Here is a 22,834-nt window from a genome sequence, read left to right on the forward strand (position 1 = left end):
ATCTGAGCAAGCATTTGCTGACTCACCCAGGGAGCACACAGCTTCCAGGAAGTTGGATTGGCAATAGACGCTGGCTAAAAAAAACCCAGGCAATTGTTTTTCCATTATTCCATTACCAGCTGGCAGAGAGGACAAATCACCAAAAGAGGCATTTCTCCTTCGACGTGAAGTCATGGAGACCACAGGAAGGCAGGCTGGTGCTGGGACCGTCTGGTCTGTCCATCTCAAATGTTGCCTGGTCCGAGCTCACAAATACCAGCTACAAAACTTTAACTCCTGCTACTTGCATTATCATTGAAGGATTGCTCCATGCCAGAACCCAAACAAACTTAGTGGTAAAGAAATCAGCCCTATGGGCTTCCCTGGTGGCGCAGCGGTTGAGAGTCCGCCTGCCGATGCAGGGGACGCGGGTTCGTGCCCCGGTCCGGGAAGATCCCACATGCCGCGGAGCGGCTGGGCCCGTGAGCCATGGCTGCTGAGCCTGTGCGTCCGGAGCCTGTTGCTCCGCAACGGGAGAGGCCACAACAGTGAGAGGCCCGCGTACCGCAAAAAAAAAAAAAAAGAAAAGAAATCAGCTCTAGGACAGAATTTGATTATTGAAGTTACAATGATAAATTCTACTTAGAATTTCAAAACCCTAGTCTTTCCCGAAGCCTGATTTTAATACGAGAATCCAGCACGTGGGTGACCAATTCCTGACAGAACTAGAGGGACAGCTATTATGATTCAAACCTTTACTTCCATATTTATTATAACATTATTATATTTCTGTTACAACCTCATTATAACAGAAGAGAAATGCTGGATACCTGAAATTCACTCATCAGCATTCAAAAACAAAAAAAACAACAACTACAATAATAGAGAAGAAATCAGTCGAGCGGAAACCAAAACTTTAATGTTCAGCCTTGTCCTGAGCTGGCTGTCCAGAGGGAAGCCCGGCTCAAGCCAGACAGCGTATATTCCTACCCACTACTTACTTCAGGCACCTTAGCTAAGACCGGCCTAAGAAATACATTATTCAGTGGCATTTAATCTCAGGTGGGCTTTTTGATTTAAACACTTGGCATCAGGTCTGCAAAGAGGGGGAAGCCCTTCGTGGACACTGTTGAAAGCTGGCTCCGTTGAGGCATTCTGAGATATTCAGATGTTAGCTCACATAAATCCACTTTTTAGAAAGTGTCACAGAACTGTCTAGAAGTGGTGGGCCCTGAATTTAAATCATTGGTTAGGGAAAGCTTTGGAAACTCTCTGAAGATATTAAAGAAAAATAAGAAAAAGGTGTGGCAGGACAGCTACCCAAGAAAGACTGCCCTAAACTAATATCAGATTCGGTGAAAAAAAAAAATCCGGAAGAGGCCTAGTAACTTCACAAAAGCCGAATTAAGCTTAAGGGCAAGCCTAACCATGCTGTTGAAATTGTCTCTAAGAGTGAGAAGAGCTTGAGAGACAACACTTTGCAAAGCGTCCGGTTTGTACGACTGATTTTTGCTGTAGCAACGTCTACAAATTCAACAGTCTTTTTGGTGCACCTTCTCAGTGCCAAGCTGAGGGGTTATGAGAATGAACAACTGCTGGCTCTGTGCTCAGGGTTTATCAGGACACTCTACTTCCACGTCTATGTACCTATCACAGGACACACTCAGGCTATTTGCTTTGGGCCAGGTACCCTTCTAAGCACTCAACTCACACTTATTCCATTCCTATAACAAACCTATCTCCATTTGATAGATAAGCAAACTGAGGCAAGGTTAAATAACTGGCCACACCAGTCAGTTTATCATCCCACACCTCCAAAGGCAGCCTTTTTGCCTTCTCTGTTAAAATGGATCCAGGCCCTTGCAATGTTTCCCCTCTACCTGCTGGCACACTGCCATGCTTTGCCAGTAGAGGGAGCGGGGGAGACACTGCAGGAGGAGAAGGGCATGGTTCCCACACCAGGGACAGTGGCTCAAGGTCCCTGCAAACGTGCACCCCCCCATCCACCCACCCGGTTCCTGCAGGTCAAGCTACCGGCGGCACTCGGTGGCCAGCTGCCTACGCCAGCACCTCCCTCAGGTGGTGCTGTAGCAGAGTGCCTCCAAGGAGACAGTTTCCAACAATATCTAGATCTTCGCCCAGGAGCCCGGGGAGCACCTGTCCTCAGGGCAGCACTGCTCCTTTAACTGCTATTCCCACCTGTATTCTTCTAAGTTCTCTTTACTGCTCAGTAGCCAATCCCGCATCACTCCAATCCTCTCTTATGGTTTATAACCACGTACATTAAATTTCCCTGTTCACGTCGCTGTGAGGTTCCTCTCTCCTGAGGGGGTCCAGACTGATACCCTTGCCTACAGCCACAGAGCAGGGCGCAGTGCAGCCAGGACATGAATCCAGAGTCTCCACTCACAGTTGGCATGTGGTCAGATCACCTTGCTGGGCAACACGGCACAGCTTCTGATGCCACGTGCACCCAGAGTGAAGTGCCCATCCATACCGAGGGCAGGGCAGAGGAGACGCGACAGGAGAGAACTCAGGCTAAGCTTTCAAATAGTTTTCCAGCAGATACGCAGAGGAAAGGCATTCCAGGAACAGGGGATGGTGTATGCAGCCGTGGGAGGAGGGAAAGGGGCAGAAGTGTCACCAGTGCTCCTGCCTAATCCCCTAAACCGCCTTCTCATTCCCGGGGAGATTCCTGGTGAGATGTGGGGACCTCAGGATCCTAACCTTGCTCTCAGCAACATCCTGACACCTCTCATGCCAGCTCTCTGGGGAAAACCTTCTCCCCAGGCCTCGGGAAGAACAAGGGCCCTGACCTGGGGGCTGTGATGGTCAGAAGGTGGTGGCACAGGCGCAGGTCAGAGGTCCCCACTGGACCTTGGTGACATTTCTCTCTGAGCACCATCTGTACTGGCTGCTTGGTTCATAACACAGAACACGGAAAAGAGCAATACTTTAATTTTTGTAATAATTGCATTTATTTCCATTTTTGATAAAGCTATTGCTCTTCACTCCCCAAATGCACATTTATAAATAATGGACATTGTAATTGTTTGGAGGAACAAACGTTAGAGTTGGAGCCATCAGGCCATTTTCAGCAACACAGCTCTTTCTGGGGGCTGGACGGTTTACAGAAAACACTGAAGTTACCTACAACTTTTTTCAGCCAATTCTGCCCTCATGGCTTCCATGGAAATAGGCTCTTCTGCTAAACAAAGGCAGGTCCTGGGAGTAGGGTGGGAGTAGTGAGGGCTGCTCTGATCACCCCAGGTCACCAAGAAACAGGTCATTTGTCCCCAGCCCCTGGCAGAGCGCCCGCCTAGTTCCAAAGTTTGCCTTCAGTATTACATGGCACACACACCCAGAGAGGTTGCAAACACACTGTGTGATATCCCCAAATTTGGAGTTTGCAGAACTGGCAGAAGTTGAGATTGGTATTTTGAAAGTGATGTATTTTAGGTCCTAGAAATTCAATGAAAAAAAAACCCCCAGCTCCCAGGGATCTAAGCCCGCTTGAGCATAGAAGACCTTTCTGCCTGAGTGGAAATGGTAGGGGGAAAAACCAGAAGCAAAAGATAAAATTCAGAAGTAAAAAAAATGAAGGGACCGTATCGAGTGGGTTCAGTTGAGTTGATTACCCCACTGCGGTCTGATGATCCATTTCCTCAAGGAGTTTTGTTTCTGCTTGGTTTGGGTCAGCAATTCGGGAAGCTATGCTTTCCTTTATGGAAAAAAAAAAATCAAAAGTAAAATAAGTATTTCACGTCATGAAGATAATGCTAAGTTTAATGGCTTATCCAGCGTTTGAAGTCGTCCCAGGTCCAGGTAGAGGGTCAGCAGGGCAGCCTGTGGTTAGACTGCGTTCCTTTGAAGGAGCTGGTCCAGTAATTGCTAGGGAATTAGAGACAAAGAAGTCAAGTTCAGAGTCAGCATCTGGGCACCACACACACGTCACACCTGCTGGCGGCCGGGCCATTACCTTTTTGAAGACTTCGGCCCGGAGTCTGTTACTCTGTAAGATCACCCTTTTCTTTTGTTCTTCTTTTTTCTTTCTAACTTCCGGCAAGTTATTATAGATTCTGAAACAGATTCAGAAAACATTCTGAATGGTAGCGAGATAGCGTGTGTCTGCTGTGGATCTGTGTCCTCTCTTGTCAGCAGGCTCTTCCATTTCAAAGGGACGATCAGCTGCATATGGGCCACCTCGCATCTGTGAGACCCCAAGACCCGGGGCTCCCCTGACCATCTCCAGATGGGACTGCCCAGGCAGGGGCCACGCAGCAGATGGAGCCCCACCCAGGGCAAAGCTGGAGAGGCCGGGTGTTTAATCAGAAGTCACTTTTCTTGTCTCTCCATCTTCTACGATAATTAACCACTTGCTTGTAAAATGAGAGATTCTAGACCTACGCTTTGCCACTCTGAGCGTAAACTTACCTTTTACCAAATACCTTTTTGCCACTCAATTTTTGTCTTCCTATGACTTAGAAAAAGAGCAGCGAATCAATGGAAGTAGCAGGAATTGTACTGGAATGACACACACATAAAATACGTGTGTGTCTGCCTCTTTACCTACTGCATTCCTAATTAAGCTGTTTCCAAATACCTCTCAGGCATATGTATTGATATTATGTTCTTGTCCTGGTGTAAAATTAGCAGCTTCCAAGACATAAGCAGGGCCTGAGGGATCCTTCTTCTGGGCCCTTTCTTCTGACTTCCCTACAGAAATTGTTTACGTACTGATGCCAAACAAGATTTCTGCTGGAATCCACAGACACAGAGGAGACGCTGTAGCCTGAGCTTTTGGGGTGCTGTACACGTGGCACTTGCATTAACATCTCTTGTTTTATTTTCTCTCATGTTTGAAAGCCAGACAAAATTTGTTTAACATGTTGCTCTCTTAAAATAATAATTACAAACTATACAAGTATTGATGATGACAATATTAGCAGGTGACACTGTCTTGGCTATAGGGCACTGGGCTAATAATCTTTTTATGAATTTACCTTTAAAAAATTTTTATCTATTTATTTTTTATTGAAATATAGCTGATTTACAATGTTATGTTAGTTTCAGGTGTACAGCAGTGATTCAGTTATACATACACATATATATTATTTTTCAGATTCTTTTCCTTTATAGATTATTACAAAGTATTGATTCTAGTTCCCTGTGCTATACAGTAGGTCCTTGTTGGTTATCTATTTTATGTATAGTAGTGTGTATGTGTTAATCCCAAACTCCTAATTTACCCTTCCCGCCCTTCCCCCTTTGGTAACCGTAAGTTTGATTTCTATGTCTGTGGGTCTTTCTGTTTTGCAAATAAGTTCATTTCTATCATTATTTTTTAGCTTCCACATATAATTGATATCATATGATATCTGTCTTTCTCTGTCTGACCTACTTCACTTAGTATGATCATCTCTAGGTCCATCCATGTTGCTGCAAATGGCATTATTCCATTCTTTTTTATGGCCGAGTAATATTCCATTGCATATGTAGACCACGTCTTCTTTATCCATTCATCTGTCAATGGACACTGAGGTTGCTTCCATATCCTGGCTACTGTGAATAGTGCTGCTGTGAACACTGGGGTACATGTGTCTTTTCGAATTATGGTTTTCTCTCAATATATGCTCAGAAGTGGGATTGTTGGATCATATGGTAGTTCTGTTTTTAGTTTTTAAAGGAACCTCCATACTGTTCTCCATAGTGGCTGCACCAATTTACATTCCCACCAACAGTGCAAGAGGGTTCCTTACTAGCTAATCATCTGACATGAATTTTCCCGGGTAGCCCTCACGACAGTTGGAAGAGACACCGTCCAGTGTCCTGCTGTTATGGGAGTGAGGAACCCATCCCCAGCGAGGTCAGGAGGCCAGTGGCGTCCCTCGGCTGGTGAATGAGGGGCTGGGAGTCCGGCCTCGGTCTGTCTGACTTCATGCAACACTGTTCCCCAATCATGTAGTGTAGAGTGACCTGGGAATTGCTGGCACATGGCACAGTGCCTGGCACACTGAGGGCATCGACATGATCTAAATGAACACACGATTGCCACATCGAAGAGCAATGCTAGAGGGGACCAGGAGAAGTCTGTCAGGGTCAGTAGGAAATCTGACATGTCCCAAAGCTCCACAGTGGAACTCCTTCTGGATCCACAGACACGCACCTTCCCGATCTTGACCATCTGATCTTGTGGGGAGTTTAGGATAAAAATTCCCAGGCCTCAGCCCTGGAGCTTCTGCTGCAGTATTTTCTTAACATCCTCAATAAATTATGGCACGTTTGTACAATGGACCACTCTGCATCAATGAGGAGAATCACCCATGTCTTCTGACACAGAAAAAGACCTCACAGACACGAAGTAAAAGAAGCTACAGAAAGATAATATTGCATATAGCATGATCCCATTTATGGTTAAGAATTAGATAACTAATAATAGTTACCTAATTAGATACTAAATAGTTCTCTAATTTGTACGTCTAAATAGACGTACAAATAAACGTCTATTTTCAGGCAGAGAGAAAGGCCTGGAATGATATATAGGATGCTGATAACTGTGGTGTCTCTGGAGAAAGTACAAGGCTGGGAGGTGGGGCAGGAGGGGGGCCAGTCAGTCACGAGGGACTTCAGCTCTCTCTCCTCTGTTTGAATTCTTTTTAATGAAAATGTAATTTAATAATATAACCGATAACAAAGAATACAAAAGAAAAGGAAGCTCCAGTGTGATTCTGTGGGTGCGTGAGGTCTGAGAACCGGGGTCTGAGCCCACCCAGGGCACAGCCCACAGAGCAGAGTGGAAGTCCTGTTACTGACCGCATCTGAGGAGACCTGGCTTCCAGCCAGGGAAGCCATGATGTGGGGAACAGCTTCACTCTGCCCATCGGTCCTCTCAGAGCCTCAGTCTCCTCTCAGTAGAATGATATGGTGATGTTCTGTCCACGAAGGCTGCTTTGAGATCTACATTTTAATTTCAAGTCTCCATGATAGCAGCTCTGGACGTAGGGACCAGGAGGGGAAGATGTGGCTGCATTTTCCACCAAATTGAAAAAGGAATACTTTTGGCATGAGGTATACACAACTTTGCACTTCCGCAACGGCAGGTCTTGAAACCCAGTGGCCCTTTAAAAACCCAGTTAGAAAGCTGTGCAGTGGGTCATTAATGGGATGGTCCCCTTTCTCCTCACTTTTACTTTTTTATTTACAAAGAGGTTCCCTACAGCTAATCAAAGTTGGCTAATCGTCATGGAAACAATACAATCATGGGAAAGCAGAGATTTTGCGCCTGGAGTGGGGAGAAATGTATTCTTCCTATTTTAACGGCTTCTCTAAGCTGTGCTATCAATTTGGTTAAATTGTTATAGGTCCTCCCAGTGCTAGATACTTTATTATAAGCTAATGGCATTTTACTTGGATGAACTTGGCAAACTCTGTCAAGTTATTACATTTGGGTTGGGAGGCCAGGTCTCAGAAAGAATGGCAGCCTTTGTGTGTTGGTGAGAACGAGTGGGCGTCTAGAATAGCAACCAGCCAAGCAGGACAGGGAGAGTTTGTGGGCAGCAGGGCCGCCAAGCCCGCCGGCGATGCGGTGCCAAAAAGGCCGGCTCGTGGCCCTCTGTGGCTTCGCTGGCCCCACGCACCATCGGCCTCCAAGCCTGGATGCTTTTCTCCAGGCTCTGCCACTGTCAAGGCCCTCAGGAGACCTAGCTTCTCTCCTCCTCATAAAATTACCTGCAAAGGTGCACAGTGACAAACAGCACCTGCCCAGAGCAACGATGGGAAAGTGCAGAAACATTCCTGTTATGAGTCTGGGGATCTCTTAGAGGCCAATTACAGGACTGGCTCAGAATCCAAGACCCACCACGTTCCTAAGGTTTTTCCAAGAACGACATTAGCATTCAGAGGCGCGATTCAACAACTCCACTTCTTTCAGACACAGCTTTTCAAATCCACGGCCAAGAAGACCTCAGAGCTTAAACGTGGACCTAGAAATAGTGGCCCAGCTGGACAGTGCCTGGATCCATCAAGCCATCCCTCCTCCCTCCTCCCCCACTTTTTTTGACCGCACACAATATAATCGAGTACCTTTTAGATCGCATATGCATCTCCTTCTCTGAAATGTACCTTTCTTTCGGTTTGAACAAGTTATCTGGAAAAAAAAAAAAAGTGGACAGGGGATTAATTTCGGAAGGTACAGGTGTTGCACATTTCTAGAGAAACATCGTGGTGGGCTTAGTTAACTCTCTGTTATCCATCCCTAATCTAAGCCCAGTCTGTTACAAACACAGCAGGACTCAGTAGACACACACACCAGGCACAGTTGTATTGAAATCAACGAACAGTTAAACACGGGCATGAAGTTCAAGGTTAACATCTACTCGACTTTATGGTCAGTGATTCCTTTGCATGCCGCATTTAGCAATGAAGAGTCAGAGTTTACTGGGGTAGTGCCACTGTGGCACGGAAATGTGTTTCAGTGTCACTCTGGGTGCAGGGCCCTGGGTGTGAGGTCATCCCATCCACAAAATATCTCCACACTAGGTTTTTGGTGCCTCTGAGGACAAGGAAATCTCCCACAATTGCTAGAACACTTTCAGAGCAGGAACTTTCACTCACAATTGTAGTCTCCATCAGGGAGGCTCGGCCTCTGCATCCTTTCTAATGGAGGGATTAGCCCTTTCCAAGGTCAGAAAATGTAACGGACAACATAAGAGTAATGTCTGTCTAGTGCCCTTTAAGAAAGTACACGGTGGCTAAAGATGACTGTGAGTCTGGAATTTTTTTAATGAAAGTACACACTGCTCATCACAAGATGTTTACAGATGGCACACTTGAAAATGGTCTGTGTTTTTTCAAAAACTGTGTATACCTTTCTGCGATAACTCTGAAAACCCCATGAGACTCAGCCCTACGGGTTAGCCAAGAGGCTGGCACGCAGAAATGTTGCATAGGGGTGCTTGTTGCATGGGGATGCATCTGAGCAGCTGCCACACATACTGTCTGGAACCCCTGGATGGTAACCAGCTCCCCTGCCTTCATTCAGCACAAGCAGACAGGTGACTCGATGTCCTTCAATCATGGAGTTGCAGAGTGGGCTCCCTGTGGCCCCCAGCCAAGACTCCACCATGTTTCTATGAGTCTCCCCCACCTGGGCCTGTCCCCCCTCGCTCAATACTCCAGTGGAGCCACCGAAGATTTCTCAGGCTTGAGAATATACCGACTTTTCCAGGAATATACAAGAAGGTGGGATAGAGGCGTGGATGCGAAGACATCTCTTCCCCTCTGGGGAACTGTAACACAGCTACCGATTTACAAGATGGAAACAACACAGTGGCTAAACTTGAATTCTGTCTGGTTATAAACATCAAAGAAAAAGGTGGCGCCATTATTCAACTTCAGAGACAAGAGTCAAAGGAAAAATGGAAGAAAAGAGAAAGAAATCAGAAGAGTTTTCCCAGGGAAGGGAAAACGTCCCCAGTGTTTGGAAAGGCACTGGGCCGTGTGAACCAGGAGAGTCAATGTCGCCATGAAGACTGATCTGCAGAGACGCCTCCCAGCGCCCGCCCTCTGCTCACCCTCCAGACAGGGCCCGGCCAGAGCCCAGGACCTCAGGAAAATCCCAGCAGCATTCCAAAGAAATGGGCTGTCACCTTAAGGCAGTCAGCGTCTTGGACAAGCAAATACGTGTCCGCCTGAAGACCCCCACTGAGGCAGGGAGAAGGAGCCTCCGACAGAGACTCCCCCCTGGGTATGCACCAGCATTCCTCAGGAGCCACTCAGGATTAGGGAAAGGGTGACGTGAACAGATGCACGGTACCCCAAGGGAACAGAAACGTTACAAAGTGCATTTACAATATTTCTGTAATCTCAGTTCAATCGTATGTGGTCTCCCCTCAGAAGTTAGTTCTGTTTTTGTTTTGGTTCGGTTTGTTTCTTTTGAGCACCTGATACCACAATGAAGCTCTGGTCTTACTTCCAAGAGGAAACAAAAGCAAACGTGAGCTATCTGGCACCTCCACTGTTTTGTTTTCTGAACTCTTCTCCGCCCGCTGTGTCTCAGCACAAGTTTCAATTCTGGGCCCAGCAGCCCACGTTAGGTGCAAAACAAGCATGTCTGTATCCAAGAGGGCCCACCCCAGCTGGCGGGCTCCACCCCACACCTCGCTGGTTGCTGTTGATTCTGAGTTTTCATAACAGCACCAGGCCCATGTGACAGATAGTGGGGATGCTTTCTGGATGGGATGGAAGAGAGCAAGAAAGCGAGGCTCTACCTTCCTGGAGGAAGTTGTTTGAAATAATCAAGTGTGTCGCTAATGGCTCCCAGCCTCGCTAGAGTAAAAAGAACCCTATTTGGCACTTTGAGAGGGAAAGCGGCAGGAAGAGGGGAGGGGGCAGGGTGACACCTGAGGGTCAACATTACTACTTATAATAAACAGCTAGTGTTTATTGGATCGCCATAGATCTTCACACCTACCCTGTGACATACTCATATTTCTTTTGTATTTCAGGGTTGGAAAATCAAAGTTCAAAGGGCCAAGGGTTTCCTGCTCAGGTTTATGCAGTGAATGAGTGAGTGGCAGAGCTGGATTTCCGTCCAGATCAGTCCAGCCCTGTCCACACATGCCCTCAACCTCAGAACACGGCCACCAACCCGTGGTTGCAGATTTCATCTTTTGGTCGCCCTGACACGTGTTGGTCCATTTCCCAGGAGACCAATCCAAAATCCCTTTCTCTTCTTTCTTCTTCCTGCCTCCTATATTTAATGAGCCACTACTATGCCTCCAGGGAATGCTCAGAAGAAAATAAAAATGGTAAGATCCTGCCACCATGAGACTTCATTATTGAAGGAGGAGTCAGATAATTAACAAACCAGCTACAAAGTATCAGGTAGGTGCTGTGATGAAAAAGAATCATGGCCACATGGTCAAGGAGGACCGGGGTGGTCAGGAAGGCTCCTCAGGGAGCAGTTATTTAAACCATGACCCAAATGACCACAGGAGCCAGCCATGGGGGCCAGTAGAGGGAAGAGTGAGGAAGGATCCGGGACACAGTGCATACAGTGTGAGGGAGGGGGCATGAGGGCATGAGAAGGCAGGCCGGGAGTAGAGGTAAAAGCAAAAGACACTGTGGTTCTCCACCCAGGTTATACACTTTACCACCGCCTGCAGAGTCTAACCACGATTCCCACACGTGGGCACTGGAACCTGAACCAGAATCTCCGATGATTCTAGGGGGCGCCGTGTGATAGGGAAGAACGAATCTGACTCCATATCAGCAATGTTTCTTTTACTTTAACCTTTGTATTCCATTGCTTTTGCTCTGAGTTAAGAATGTTGCCTATAGCCTGAAATAGACAGGAAAACCCATTCTCAAGGCTCTGACCTTTAAGGGTATAATACTTTTCTGTTCATATAGAGATGAAAAGTTGCAGAACAGAGACTAACATTTGTCTTGTTGGAGGTTTACAGGAACATCGTGACCTGACCTACACCGACAGCTGCAAGAACAAAGGATTCCAACACCAGGAAATCTGCAACAACCAACCACACCCCTCCCTCAGGTTGCCTTTAAAAAGGCTTTGCTGAAACCCTTTGGGGAGTCTGGGCTTTTTGGGGGCATGAGCCGCCGTCTCCTTGCATAACCCTGCAATAAACCTTTCTCTGCACTAAATCTCTATGTTTCGGTATTGTTTGGCCTGTGGGCCAGGCACACGAACTTGCATTCTGTAACAGCAGGCGACAGGAAGCATCAGTGTTGGGTTTTGCAAGCCTACTAAGGAGATTTGCAAGTCTGTTGAGTTTTCCTCCAGAGTAAGAGATGGAGAGCCAGGTGGGTTTTTTTTTTTTTTTTTGAATTTTATTTTATTTATTTTTATAAGCACGTTCTTATTAGTTATCTATTTTATAAATATTAGTGTATACATGTCAATCCCAATCTCCCAATTCATCCCACCACCACCCCCCACTGCCACTTTCCCCCCTTGGTGTCCAAACGTTTGTTCTCTACATCTGTGTCTCTAATTCTGCCCTGCAAACCAGTTCATCTGTACCATTTTTCTAGGTTCCACATATATGTGTTAGTATACGATATTTTTCTCTTTCTGACTTCACTCTGTATGACAGTCTCTAGATCCATCCACGTCTCTACAAGTGACCCAATTTCGTTCCTTTTTATGGCTGAGTAATATTCCATTGTATATACGTACCACTTCTTCTTTATCCATTTGTCTGTCGATGGGCATTTAGGTTGATTCCATGACCTGGCTATTGTAAATAGTGCTGCAATGAACATTGGGGTGCATGTGTCTCTTTGAATTATGGTTTTCTCTGGGTATATGCCCAGTAGTGGGATTGCTGGGTCGTATGGTAGTTCTATTTGTAGTTTTTTAAGGAACCTCCATACTGTTCTCCATAGTGGCTGTATCAATTTACATTCCCACCAACAGTGCAAGAGGGCTCCCTTGTGTCCACACCCTTTCCAGCATTAGGTGTTTGAAAATTTTCTGATGATGACCATTCTAACTGGTGTGAGGTGATACCTCATTGTAGTACTGATTTCCATTTCTCTAATGATTAGTGATGTTGGGCACTCTTTCATGTGTTTGTTGGCCATCTGTATGTCTTCTTTGGAGAAATGTCTATTTAGGTCTTCTGCCCATTTTTGGATTGGGTTGTTTGTTTTTTTGATATTGAGCTGCATGAGCTGCTTGTATATTTTGGAGATTAATCCTTTGTCAGTTGCTTCATTTGCAAATATTTCTCCCATTCTTAGGATTGTCTTTTCATCTTGTTTATGGTTTCCTTTGCTGTGCAAAAGCTTTTAAGTTTCATTAGGTCCCATTTGTTTATTTTTATTTCCATTTCTCTAGGAGGTGGGTCAGAAAGGATTTTGCTGTGATTTATGTGATAGAGTGTTCTACCTATGTTTTCATCTAAGAGTTTTATAGTGTCTGGCCTTACCTTTAGGTCTTTAATCCATTTTGAGTTTATTTTTGTGTATGGTGTTAGGGAGTGTTCTAATTTCATTCTTTTACATGTAGTTGTCCAGTTTTCCCAGCACCACTTATTTAAGAGGCTGTCTTTTCTCCATTGTACATTCTTGTTCCTTTATCAAAAGTAAGGTGACCATATGTGCATGGGTTTAGCTCTGGGATTTCTAGGCTGTTCCACTGATCCGTATTTCTTTTTTTTGGTGCCAGTACCATACTGTTTTGATTACTGTATCTTTGTAGTATAGTCTGAAGTCAGGGAGCCTGATTCCTACAACTCCATTTTTCTTTTTCAAGACTGCTTTGGCTATTCGGGGTCTTTTGTGTTTCCATGCAAATTGTGAAATTTTTTGTTCTAGTTCTGTGAAAAATGCCAGTGGTAGTTTGATAGGGATTGCACTGAATCTGTAGATTGCTTTGGGGAGTCATTTTTACAATGTGGATTCTTGCAATCGAAGAACATGGTATATTTCTCCATCTGTTTGTATCATCTTTAATTTCTTTCATCAGTGTCTTACAGTTTTCTGCATACAGGTCTTTTTTCTCCTTAGGTAGGTTTATTCCTAGGTATTTTATTCTCTTTTTTGCAATGGTAAATGGGAGTGTTTCCTTAATTTCTCTTTTTTTTCATCATTAGTGTGTAGGAATGCAAGAGATTTCTGTGCATTAATTTTGTATCCTGCAACTTTACCAAATTCATTGATTAGCTCTAGTAGCTTTCTGGTGGCATCTTTAGGATTCTGTATGTATAGTATCATGTCATCTGCAAACAGGGACAGTTTTACTTCTTCTTTTCCAATTTGTATTCCTTTTATTTCTTTTTCTTCTCTGATTGCCGTGGCTAGGACTACCAAAACTGTGTTGAATAATAGTGGCAAGAGTGGACATCCTTTTCTTGTTCCTGATCTTAGAGGAAATGGTTTCAGGTTTTCACCATTGAGAACGATGTTTGCTGTGGGTTGTTGTATATGGCCTTCATTATGTTGAGGTAGGTCCCCTCTATGCCCACTTTCCAGAGAGTTTTTTATCATAAATGGGTGTGGAATTTTGTCATAAGCTTTTTCTGCATCTATTGAGATGATCATATGGTTTTTATTCTAAAATTTGTTAATATGGTGTATCACATTGATTGATTTGCATATATTGAAGAATCCTTGCATCCCTGGGATAAATCCCACTTGATCATGGTGTATGATCCTTTTAACGTGTTGTTGGATTCTGTTTGCTAGTATTTTGTTGAGGATTTTTGCATCTATACTCATCAGTAATATTGGTCTATAATTTTCTTTTTTTGTACTATGTTTGCCTGGTTTTGGTATCAGGGTGATGGCGGCCTCATAGAATGAGTCTGGGAGTTTTCCTTCCTCTGCAATTTTTGGGAAGAGTTTGAGAAGAATGCGTGTGAGCTCTTCTCTAATGTTTGATAGCATTCTCCTGTGAAGTCATCTGGTCCTGAACTTTTGTTTGTTGGAAGATTTTTTACCACCGTTTCAAGTTCATTCCTTGTGATTGGTCTGTTCATATTTTCTATTTCTCCCTGGTTCAGTCTTGGAAGTTTATACCTTTCTAAGGATTTGTCCATTTCTTCCACATTGTCCATTTTTTTGGCATAGAGTTGCTTGTAGTAGTCGCTTAGGATGCTTTGTATTTCTGTGGTGTCTGTGGTAACTTCTCCTTTTTCATTTCTAATTTTATTCATTTGAATCCTCTCCCTCTTTTTCTTGATGAGTCTGGCTAATGGTTAATCAATTTTGTTTATCTTCTCCAGCTTTCTTTTGATTTCCATTTTCATGGAATATCTTTTTCCATCCCCTAACTTTCAGTCTGTATGTGTCCCTAGGTCTGAAGTGGGTCTCTTGTAGATGGCATATATATGGGTCTTGTTTTTGTATCCATTCAGCAAGCTTGTGTCTTTTGGTTGGAGCATTTAATGCGTTCATGTTTAAGGTTATTATCGATATGTATGTTCCTATTACCATTTTCTTAATTGTTTTGGGTTTGTTTTTGTAGGTCCTTTTCTTCTCTTGTGTTTCCCACTTAGAGAAGTTCCTTTAGCATTTGTTGTAAAGCTGGTTTGGTGGTGCTGAATTCTCTTAGCTTTTGCTTGTCTGTAAAGCTTTTGATCTCTCCATCAAATCTGAATGAGATCCCTGCTGGGTAATCTTGGTTGTACGTTCTGCCCTTTCATCACTTTAAATATATCATGCCACTCCCTCCTGGCTTGTAGAGTTTCTGCTGAGAATTCAGCTGTTAACCTTATGGGAGTTCTCTTCTACGTTATTTGTCGTTTTCCCCTTGTTGCTTTCAATAATTTTTCTTTGCCTTTAATTTTTGCCAATTTGATTACTATGTGTCTCGGTGTGTTTCTCCTTGGGTTTATCCTGCCTGGGACTCTCTGTGCTTCCTGGACTTGGGTGGCTATTTCCTTTCCCATGTTAGGGAAGTTTTCGACTATAATCTCTTCAAATATTTTCTCGGGTCCTTTCTTTCTCTCTTCTCCTTCTGGGACCCCTACAATGTGAATGTTGTTGCGTTTAATATTGCCCCAGAGGTCTCTTAGGCTGTCTTCATTTCTTTTCATTCTTTTTTCTTTATTCTGTTCCATAGCAGTGAATTCCACCATTCTGTCTTTCAGGTCAGTTATCCGTTCTTCTGCCTCAGTTATACTACTATTGATTCCTTCTAGTGTATTTTTCATTTCAGTTATTGTATTGTTCATCTCTGTTTGTTTGTTTAATTCTTCTAGGTGTTTGTTCTTTAATTCTTCTAGGTCTTTGTTAAACATTTCTTGCATCTTCTCAATCTTTGCCTCCATTCTTTTTCTGAGGTCCTGGATCATCTTCACTATCATTATTCTGAAATCTTTTTCTGGAAGGTTTCCTATCTCCACTTCATTTAGTTGTTTGTCTGGGGTTTAACTTGTTCCTTCATCTGGTACATAGCCCTCTGCCTTTTCATTTTGCCTATGTTTCTGTGAATGTGGTTTTCCTTCCACAGGCTGCAGAATTGTAGTTCTTCTTGCTTCTGCTGTCTGCCCTCTGGTGGGTAAGGCTATCTAAGAGGCTTGTGCAAGTTTCCTGATGGGAGGGACTGGTGGTGGGCAGAGGTCAGTAAAACTTTAATCTACTTGTCTGCTCATGGGAGGGGCTGGGTTCCCTCCCTGTTGGTTGTTTGGCCTGAGGTGACCCAACACTGGAGCCTATCAGGCTCTTTGGTGGGGCTAATGGCGGACTCTTGTAGGTCTCATGCCAAGGAGTACTTCCCAGAACTTCTGCTGCCAGTTTCCTGTCCTCACGGTGAGCCACCCCCCGCCACTGCAGGAGACCCTCCAACACTACAGGTAGGTCTGGTTCAGTCTCCCATGGGGTCACTGCTCCTTCCCCTGGGTCCCGATGCGCACACTACTTTGTGTGTGCCCTCCAAGAGTGGAGTCTCTGTTTCCCCCAGTCCTGTTGAAGTCCTGCAATCAAATCCCTCTAGGCTTCAAAGTCTGATTCTCTGGGAATTCCTCCTCCCGTTGTCAGACCCCCAGGTTGGGAAGCCTGACGTGGGGCTCAGAACCTTCACTCTAGTAGGTGGACTTCTGTGGTATAAGTGTTCTCCAGTTTGTGAGTCACCCACCCAGCGGTTATGGGATTTGATTTTATTGGGATTGCGTCCCTCCTACCATCTCACTGTGGCTTCTCCTTTGTCTTTGCATGTGGGGTATCTTTTTTGGTGAGTTCCAGCGTCTTCCTGTCAATAATTGTTCCGCAGTTAGTTGTGATTCCAGTGCTCTCACAAGAGGGAGTCACCACGTGGGGTTTTAAGCAGGGGATCTGATTTGAATTCTTAAAGGCCGACTCCAGCAGCTGTTCAGAACACGCGCCAACTGGGTGGAGAAAATTCAAACGTGGCAGCAGGGAGATAGGTCAGACCATTGCAGCCAGGTAAGCAAAAGACGACAGCAGCGCTCAGCACAGCTGGGAAGTGGGAGGACTCAGGACTCACCTACACTCACCGAACATGAGCCATGAGAGTTATGAAGGTGGAAGAGAAAACCAGGCTTTACGCGGGAGGGATGGATTGGGAGTTTGGGTTTAGCAGATGCAGACTATTATATATAGAATGAATAAACAACAAGGTCCTACTGTATAGCACAGGGAACTATATTCAATACCCTATGATAATCCTTAATGGAAAAGAATATGAAAAAGAATGTGTATGTATGTGTGTGTGTGTGTGTATATATATATATATATATACACACACACACACACATATATATATCTCACTTTGCTGTACAGCAGAAATTAACACAACATTGTAAATTAACTATACTTGAATAAAATAAATTTTAAAAAGAGAAAGAAAGAGAGAGAGAGAGAGAGAGGGAGGAAGGAAGAGAGGGAGGGAGGGAGGGAGGAAGAAAGAAAACCAGGCTTTGTGTTGAAGCAACCCTTCATTTGACTGTTAAGTTTTCACCTCTTTGGGGCTCAGCAGACTCAAAGATCAATAAGACAAAGGGCTCACAGCCCAGGGTGAGAGCCAGATACACGAGGCCTTCAGGTGTCAGGACTGATGTCTACACAGGGAGAGGGCTCATGGAGGGTGAGCAGTCCACCAAGGAAGGGGTGGGACTGGGGAGACTTCACAGCAGGAGACAGCTGAGCTGAACCTTGAAAAAGAAAGAGGCGTCCCAACAGTGGGAGGAGGGCTGCTAGGAGGGTGGCCCAGGTGGAAACACAGCAGGACCATGGGGACCAGCCTGCAGCAAGAGACAGCTCTTCAGGGAATCATACAGCAGGACCTCATTTCATAAGATGGAAACCATCCTGCACGCACTTTGCTCAAAAATACAGTGAAAGCCCATCTATCAATTCCCTTTTAATGGAAATTCTACCTTTATAAAATTAAAGGGACTGGTGAGAACAATTTTCTGCTAGCTTATGGGTCTTTTCTGGATTTTCCTTGAAGCTGTACGTGTTCTAATTCACTTACACAGAGGAAAGAACGGCCCTTGTATTTACCTCCTGTTTTATCATTCAAACACAGCAGGGGTTTTCCCCACCCCCCAAGCAAATTACTAAGGTAAATTGCCTATTTCTGTCTTCCTGGAAAACTCTTCTTCTTCTTCTTCTTTTTTTTTAAACCTGAATCTCTTGTGTCTGGCTTATCATCGTATCCAAACTACTGGCCTGTTGCTAACTTCGCGTGGCAAAGGCCAGACACACTGAGCCCGATTCAGGTCAGCAAACAACGAGCTACCAAGAGTCTGGTGCTCCTGAGGCTGTTCTTGGGGAGCAGCTGAGTCAAAGCCAAGTCCTGACATCCCATCACTCTCTATAAACACACGCGGCTGTTTATTACAGCCCTCACGTCACACACGTGCAAACACGCATGCACAGATGGGGACAGGTGGCCTCAACACCCAGGCAGCTAGCTGACAGTGTCAGCAGGAGGCAGCAGGGATCCCCCAGACACCAACATGACTGGTTGTTTATGAGGCCAGAGCTCATTTTCCTCCACACAGAGTCCTTATCTACAGCTGATGGCAAAGCTTCATTTTCCCTATTGAACAAGTCATCTAAATGATAATCAGGTTCACACTGGATTTATTAGTGCAGTGCCCTCGCAGAAGCTGATGTTCTGCAGTCACCCTGAGCACTTTGAAGGGTCTTTTAGAATTTGCTTCCCCTAGCTTAAAAACACCAAACCCAAGAGATGCCTGTGGGAGAGAATCCAGCCGGGAGCCAACAAGCCAGTTTGGAGGGTAGATGCCAAGTCTACACTGGCCGGCATCTTCTAGGAAAGACAGGGCCTCCCAAAACGAATGGAAATGGGATATGTTTTAGGGAAGAAAATCTCTAGAGGATTCTTCTCCTGAAAAGGGGCCCCAATACACGTGTATTCGAAGGTCACGAGGCTGTTCATTATGTCAGTTTCCAAGCCAGTGAGCAGCTGGCCCTCCTGCCTCTGGAATAATTACATCATGGCCTTCAGGAGTTACATCCAGTTACTTGCACATCATTTCCATTCAGCTCACCTCGCTGGAACCTCCAATTTGCTGACGTGGGTAGCAGCCGAGTGGCCTGCCTTGGACCAATTAACCCTCCAGAAACTAAACGGTGTGCATTACACTGTAGAAAAGCGAGTTGAAGACTCATAGGTTGTTTGCCTTCAAAATGCTCTTGTGATGATAAAATCTCGTGCTGGATAAACATCCTCATTCTTCTGAAATCCCTTCTATCCTTCTGTGGGATCCCGAATGACAGTTTGTGGATGAGCAACCCATTCTAGGGGCCTGGAAGGCCGGCGGAGGCTGCACATTTCATTTATATAAAAATAATGCTCAATTCCCATTCGGACACAAAAGAGAGATACTAATGTCACAGTTCAGAGAGGCAACGAGCCTCTCAGATCCTTCAGGTAAAGGCATACAGAATTAAGAAATGAAAAATCAACCAGAGGTCTGTGGGGAGATCTATTTCTCTTTTCATGCTCAGGTCAAGAAATGAGATGGACCACAGGCTCCTGGTTAAGATGAGTGAATAGTGCTCTCTGCAGAGAGCTTGGCTCCTGCACAGACAGACTTATCCTTGAGTCTAGAGCAGGACTGAAGCCCGTTTCAGGGCTTCCATGAACAGATAGGGCGCTGGGAGCTAAAGGACGGATTTGAGGAAGGGTCTGCCCTTGGCTGACGGGGCCGGTGATGAGAAGGATCGTGGGCTTGCCAGTCTGCTGAGCACACTGGCAGCCCACGAGCCTTCCTGCAGATCCTCGTCAGAGTAGAATCCTTGATGCAACACAGGCAGATGAGGCCCAGGGACCGTGGCTTCAGCTCCTCCACCTAGAGGAACCAGATCCCCAAGTGCAACATCTCTGCTTCAAAGGAGACTTAATACAATCCCCGGTGCCATCCTACTCTCTCTCTCGGACCCAAGAGCTCCATCGCAAGCTGCTTTCCCCCCTGCCCCCCAGGGTCTTCTCCTTTATGGTTCTAGATTCACTTTCCTTGGCTGTCAGCCTGGCCAACTCTGTTCCCAAGGAGCCACCGAACAAGCTGATGTCATGAATATTCAGCTTACCCCACTGTCTACAGCATCAGAGATTCACAAACTAACCCAGATCCCTACTCAAGACCAGACGCTCACAAACTGAACCCTCATCAAGGGCTCCCATCAGTTGCCTAAAACGTGCATTTCTCTGGGGCCAGCAAAGCGATGCACAGCATTTCCCACACTGGTGAGCACACTGGTGAATTCAAAGGCAAACCAAAGGAGCTGGACAACTCCACCCAGACTGTAAGATGTAATGACCCCTGTTCTTAGTGACCTCACTACACACGGCAGGAAATTCACTGTTTCTGCTTCACGAAAATAATACGAGCATTAGTACATTAAACATCGTGCTTTTATGATGTACCTTTTTTTTTTTTAATTAATTAATTTTTTGGCTGCACTGGGTCTTCGTTGCTGTGTGCAGGCTTTCTCTAGTTGCGGGGGCTACCCTTCGTTGCGGTGCACGGGCTTCTCATTGTGGTGGCTTCTCTTGCTGCAGAGCACGGGCCCTAGAGCACGGGGGCTTCAGTAGTCATGGCACACAGGCTCTAGAGCGCAGGCTCAGCAGTTGTGGCACGTGGGCTTAGTTGCTCTGTTGCATGTGGGATCTTCCCGGACCAGGGTTCAAACCTGTGTCCCCTGCATTGGCAGGCGGATTCTCAACCACTGCGCCACCAGGGAAGTCCCTATGATGTACATTTGATGCTTCCTTTGGCCCGCCCGACCCTCCATACCATGAAAAAGGTGTCCATTTGGGATCCGAGTCTGCAGGTCTGGGTCAGTCTAGGCCTCAGCTCGGTGCTCTGTGCCCTGGGACAGGCCACTCAAGCTCGCTGACCTTCTGTACCTCCTCTGCTTGGTGCGGGGACAGTATCTGCTTTAAAGGTCCTTGGAAGGTCTCATGGGATGGTCCGTATGAAAGTGCACTTTAACCGTGGAGATGCCAGTGACAGCAGCAATGCTAACTGGCACCACTCTCCACGAAAGCAGGTCTTCCGTCTTTATAGATGAGCAAACTGAGGCCTTGCCGTTCAGTAGCTTAGCCTATGTCTCAGAGTAAACAGGTAAGAGGCCTGTGAAGTGAGTCACTGATGGAATCAATGGACTGTTTATTCTCTGCACAAGATAGACGGTCGTGGTTCTCAAAGTGAGGCTAATATTTTCACATAAATGCTAATAACATCTGTGTGGCTTCTGCTTCCCTCTCCTCCCCTGAACCGGCAGCCTCAGCATCACTCGGGAACTTGGTACAAATGCAAGTCCTTGGCCCCGCCCCAGGTTAGCTGGACCGGAAATTCTGGGGCTGGACCAGTGGTCTGTGAGTTCACAGGCCCTTTAAGTGATTCTGATGCTTGCTCACGTTTGCAGAACACTGAGAGAAGGTAAGAGCGATAAGGAAAAATGCCAAGTCCCTACGTGGGTTTCCAGGATTTGAGGAAGGATCACCAAATAAGGATGCCCAGTTAAATGTGCATTTCAGATCAACAATGAAACATTTTTTTTAGCATAAGTTGTATCCCGTGCAATATTTGGGACATACTTAGGCTGAAAGGTGTTCTGATGCTCTGTAATGCAAGGTTAACTGAGCATCCTATACTTTCATTTAATGCATCTGGCAACCCTATTCTGAGGGAATGGAGAACCTCTCTTTGCCATGGCAACAGACAATCAGATCACCAGCCCCAGAGACCCCAGTGGCATAGTCTGATTCAGCTGCCTGTGTCACCGTCCTAGTTTCACAGTTAGCTCTCCGGCAGCTTATTGCTTCCTCTAGCCATCTTCTCAGCTCTTGGTATGGACAACACCACCCTCCCTGGTTATTCCACATTATGACATTTGTGAAGTGCTTTCCAAAGGGATTTTGACTGGTTCCTCTTTCTCTGTTGGACTCTGTGCTGGGTGACAGCATGATGGCATTGTTACAGATGCCAGGGGAGCCCACGTGGAGACAGGTCCAGGGCCTGTCAATGGACAAGCTTCCAGTGAGGCAAGCTGGCCACAGACTGTGAAATCGGCACCACAAGCCCACTGCCCAGAGGTTCCCAGGGTCCTCAGTCATCACCTTCTGGAATTGCTGGACCAAAGGGATTCAGATAAGGAGAATAAGACCTCCTTCTCACAGTCCCAGATTCCTGTGGGAAATGGCAGATTGAAACTCCAGTTGGGGTTTCTTCGGCAAAACATGGTAGATATTTTTATAAGCAGACATTCCTAGAGCTATATTTCCAAAGTGGAGTCTCAAGAGTCAGGTAAAAGCATTCCAAGGTCAAAGAAGTTTAGAGAACTTATCAGTGCCCTTGACATACATGAGCATTGCAAACCTCCCAGAGAACACAGCATACAAAACAATCTGAAGGCATTGGTCTCCCTCGGGAACGCATTTTGGATAGTCTAGGCTTAAGGATGCTGGGGAGAGAAGTGACAACTGCAGAATATTAACGGTTATGATTCGTCCTCAGTTTTCAAAGTTAGTATTTGTGGCTACAGAATAGGACTTTATATATTGATAGATAAAACCTGGTGCACTTTCGCCACATTTTCTTAAGAACGTGTGTGTTTGAACAGCAAGTTTAAATCACCCATATAAAGGAAGCGTGACAATGGCTCAAATCGCACTTCACCATAAAAGAGCAACATCTAGAACATGTCTGAAAGGCTAGCTGTTGATGTGAGATTCACTGCTCCAATTTCAGGGTTTCCCAGCATTATCTAGAGCAGGGGTCCCCAACCCCCAGGCTACGGACTGATACCAGTCCGTGGCCTGTTAGGAACCGGGCTGCACAGCAGGAGGTGAGTGGCGGGCGAGCGAGCAAAGCTTCATCTGTAATTA

The 22,834-nt window shown here is 45.6% G+C and overlaps 1 protein-coding gene across 1 annotated transcript in view; it reads right to left on the reverse strand.

Moving 5' to 3' along the window:
• Positions 1–2,581: 2,581 nt before the first annotated feature.
• CUNH10orf90 (chromosome unknown C10orf90 homolog) overlaps positions 2,582–22,834 on the reverse strand; it is a 73,508-nt gene continuing 53,255 nt past the window's right edge. Inside the window, exons 4-6 of the mRNA XM_027112935.1 lie at positions 8,062–8,125; positions 3,959–4,058; positions 2,582–3,870 (exon numbers count right to left, since the gene is read on the reverse strand). Coding sequence (XP_026968736.1) covers positions 3,832–3,870; positions 3,959–4,058; positions 8,062–8,125 — 203 coding nt within the window. The 3' untranslated portion in view covers positions 2,582–3,831. The remainder of the gene's footprint in view (positions 3,871–3,958; positions 4,059–8,061; positions 8,126–22,834) is intronic.

The sequence above is a fragment of the Aethalodelphis obliquidens genome, unplaced genomic scaffold (assembly GCF_003676395.1).
Source record: "Aethalodelphis obliquidens isolate GAN/ISIS:26980383/991018 unplaced genomic scaffold, ASM367639v1 scaffold11, whole genome shotgun sequence".
Classification (NCBI taxonomy): domain Eukaryota; kingdom Metazoa; phylum Chordata; class Mammalia; order Artiodactyla; family Delphinidae; genus Aethalodelphis; species Aethalodelphis obliquidens.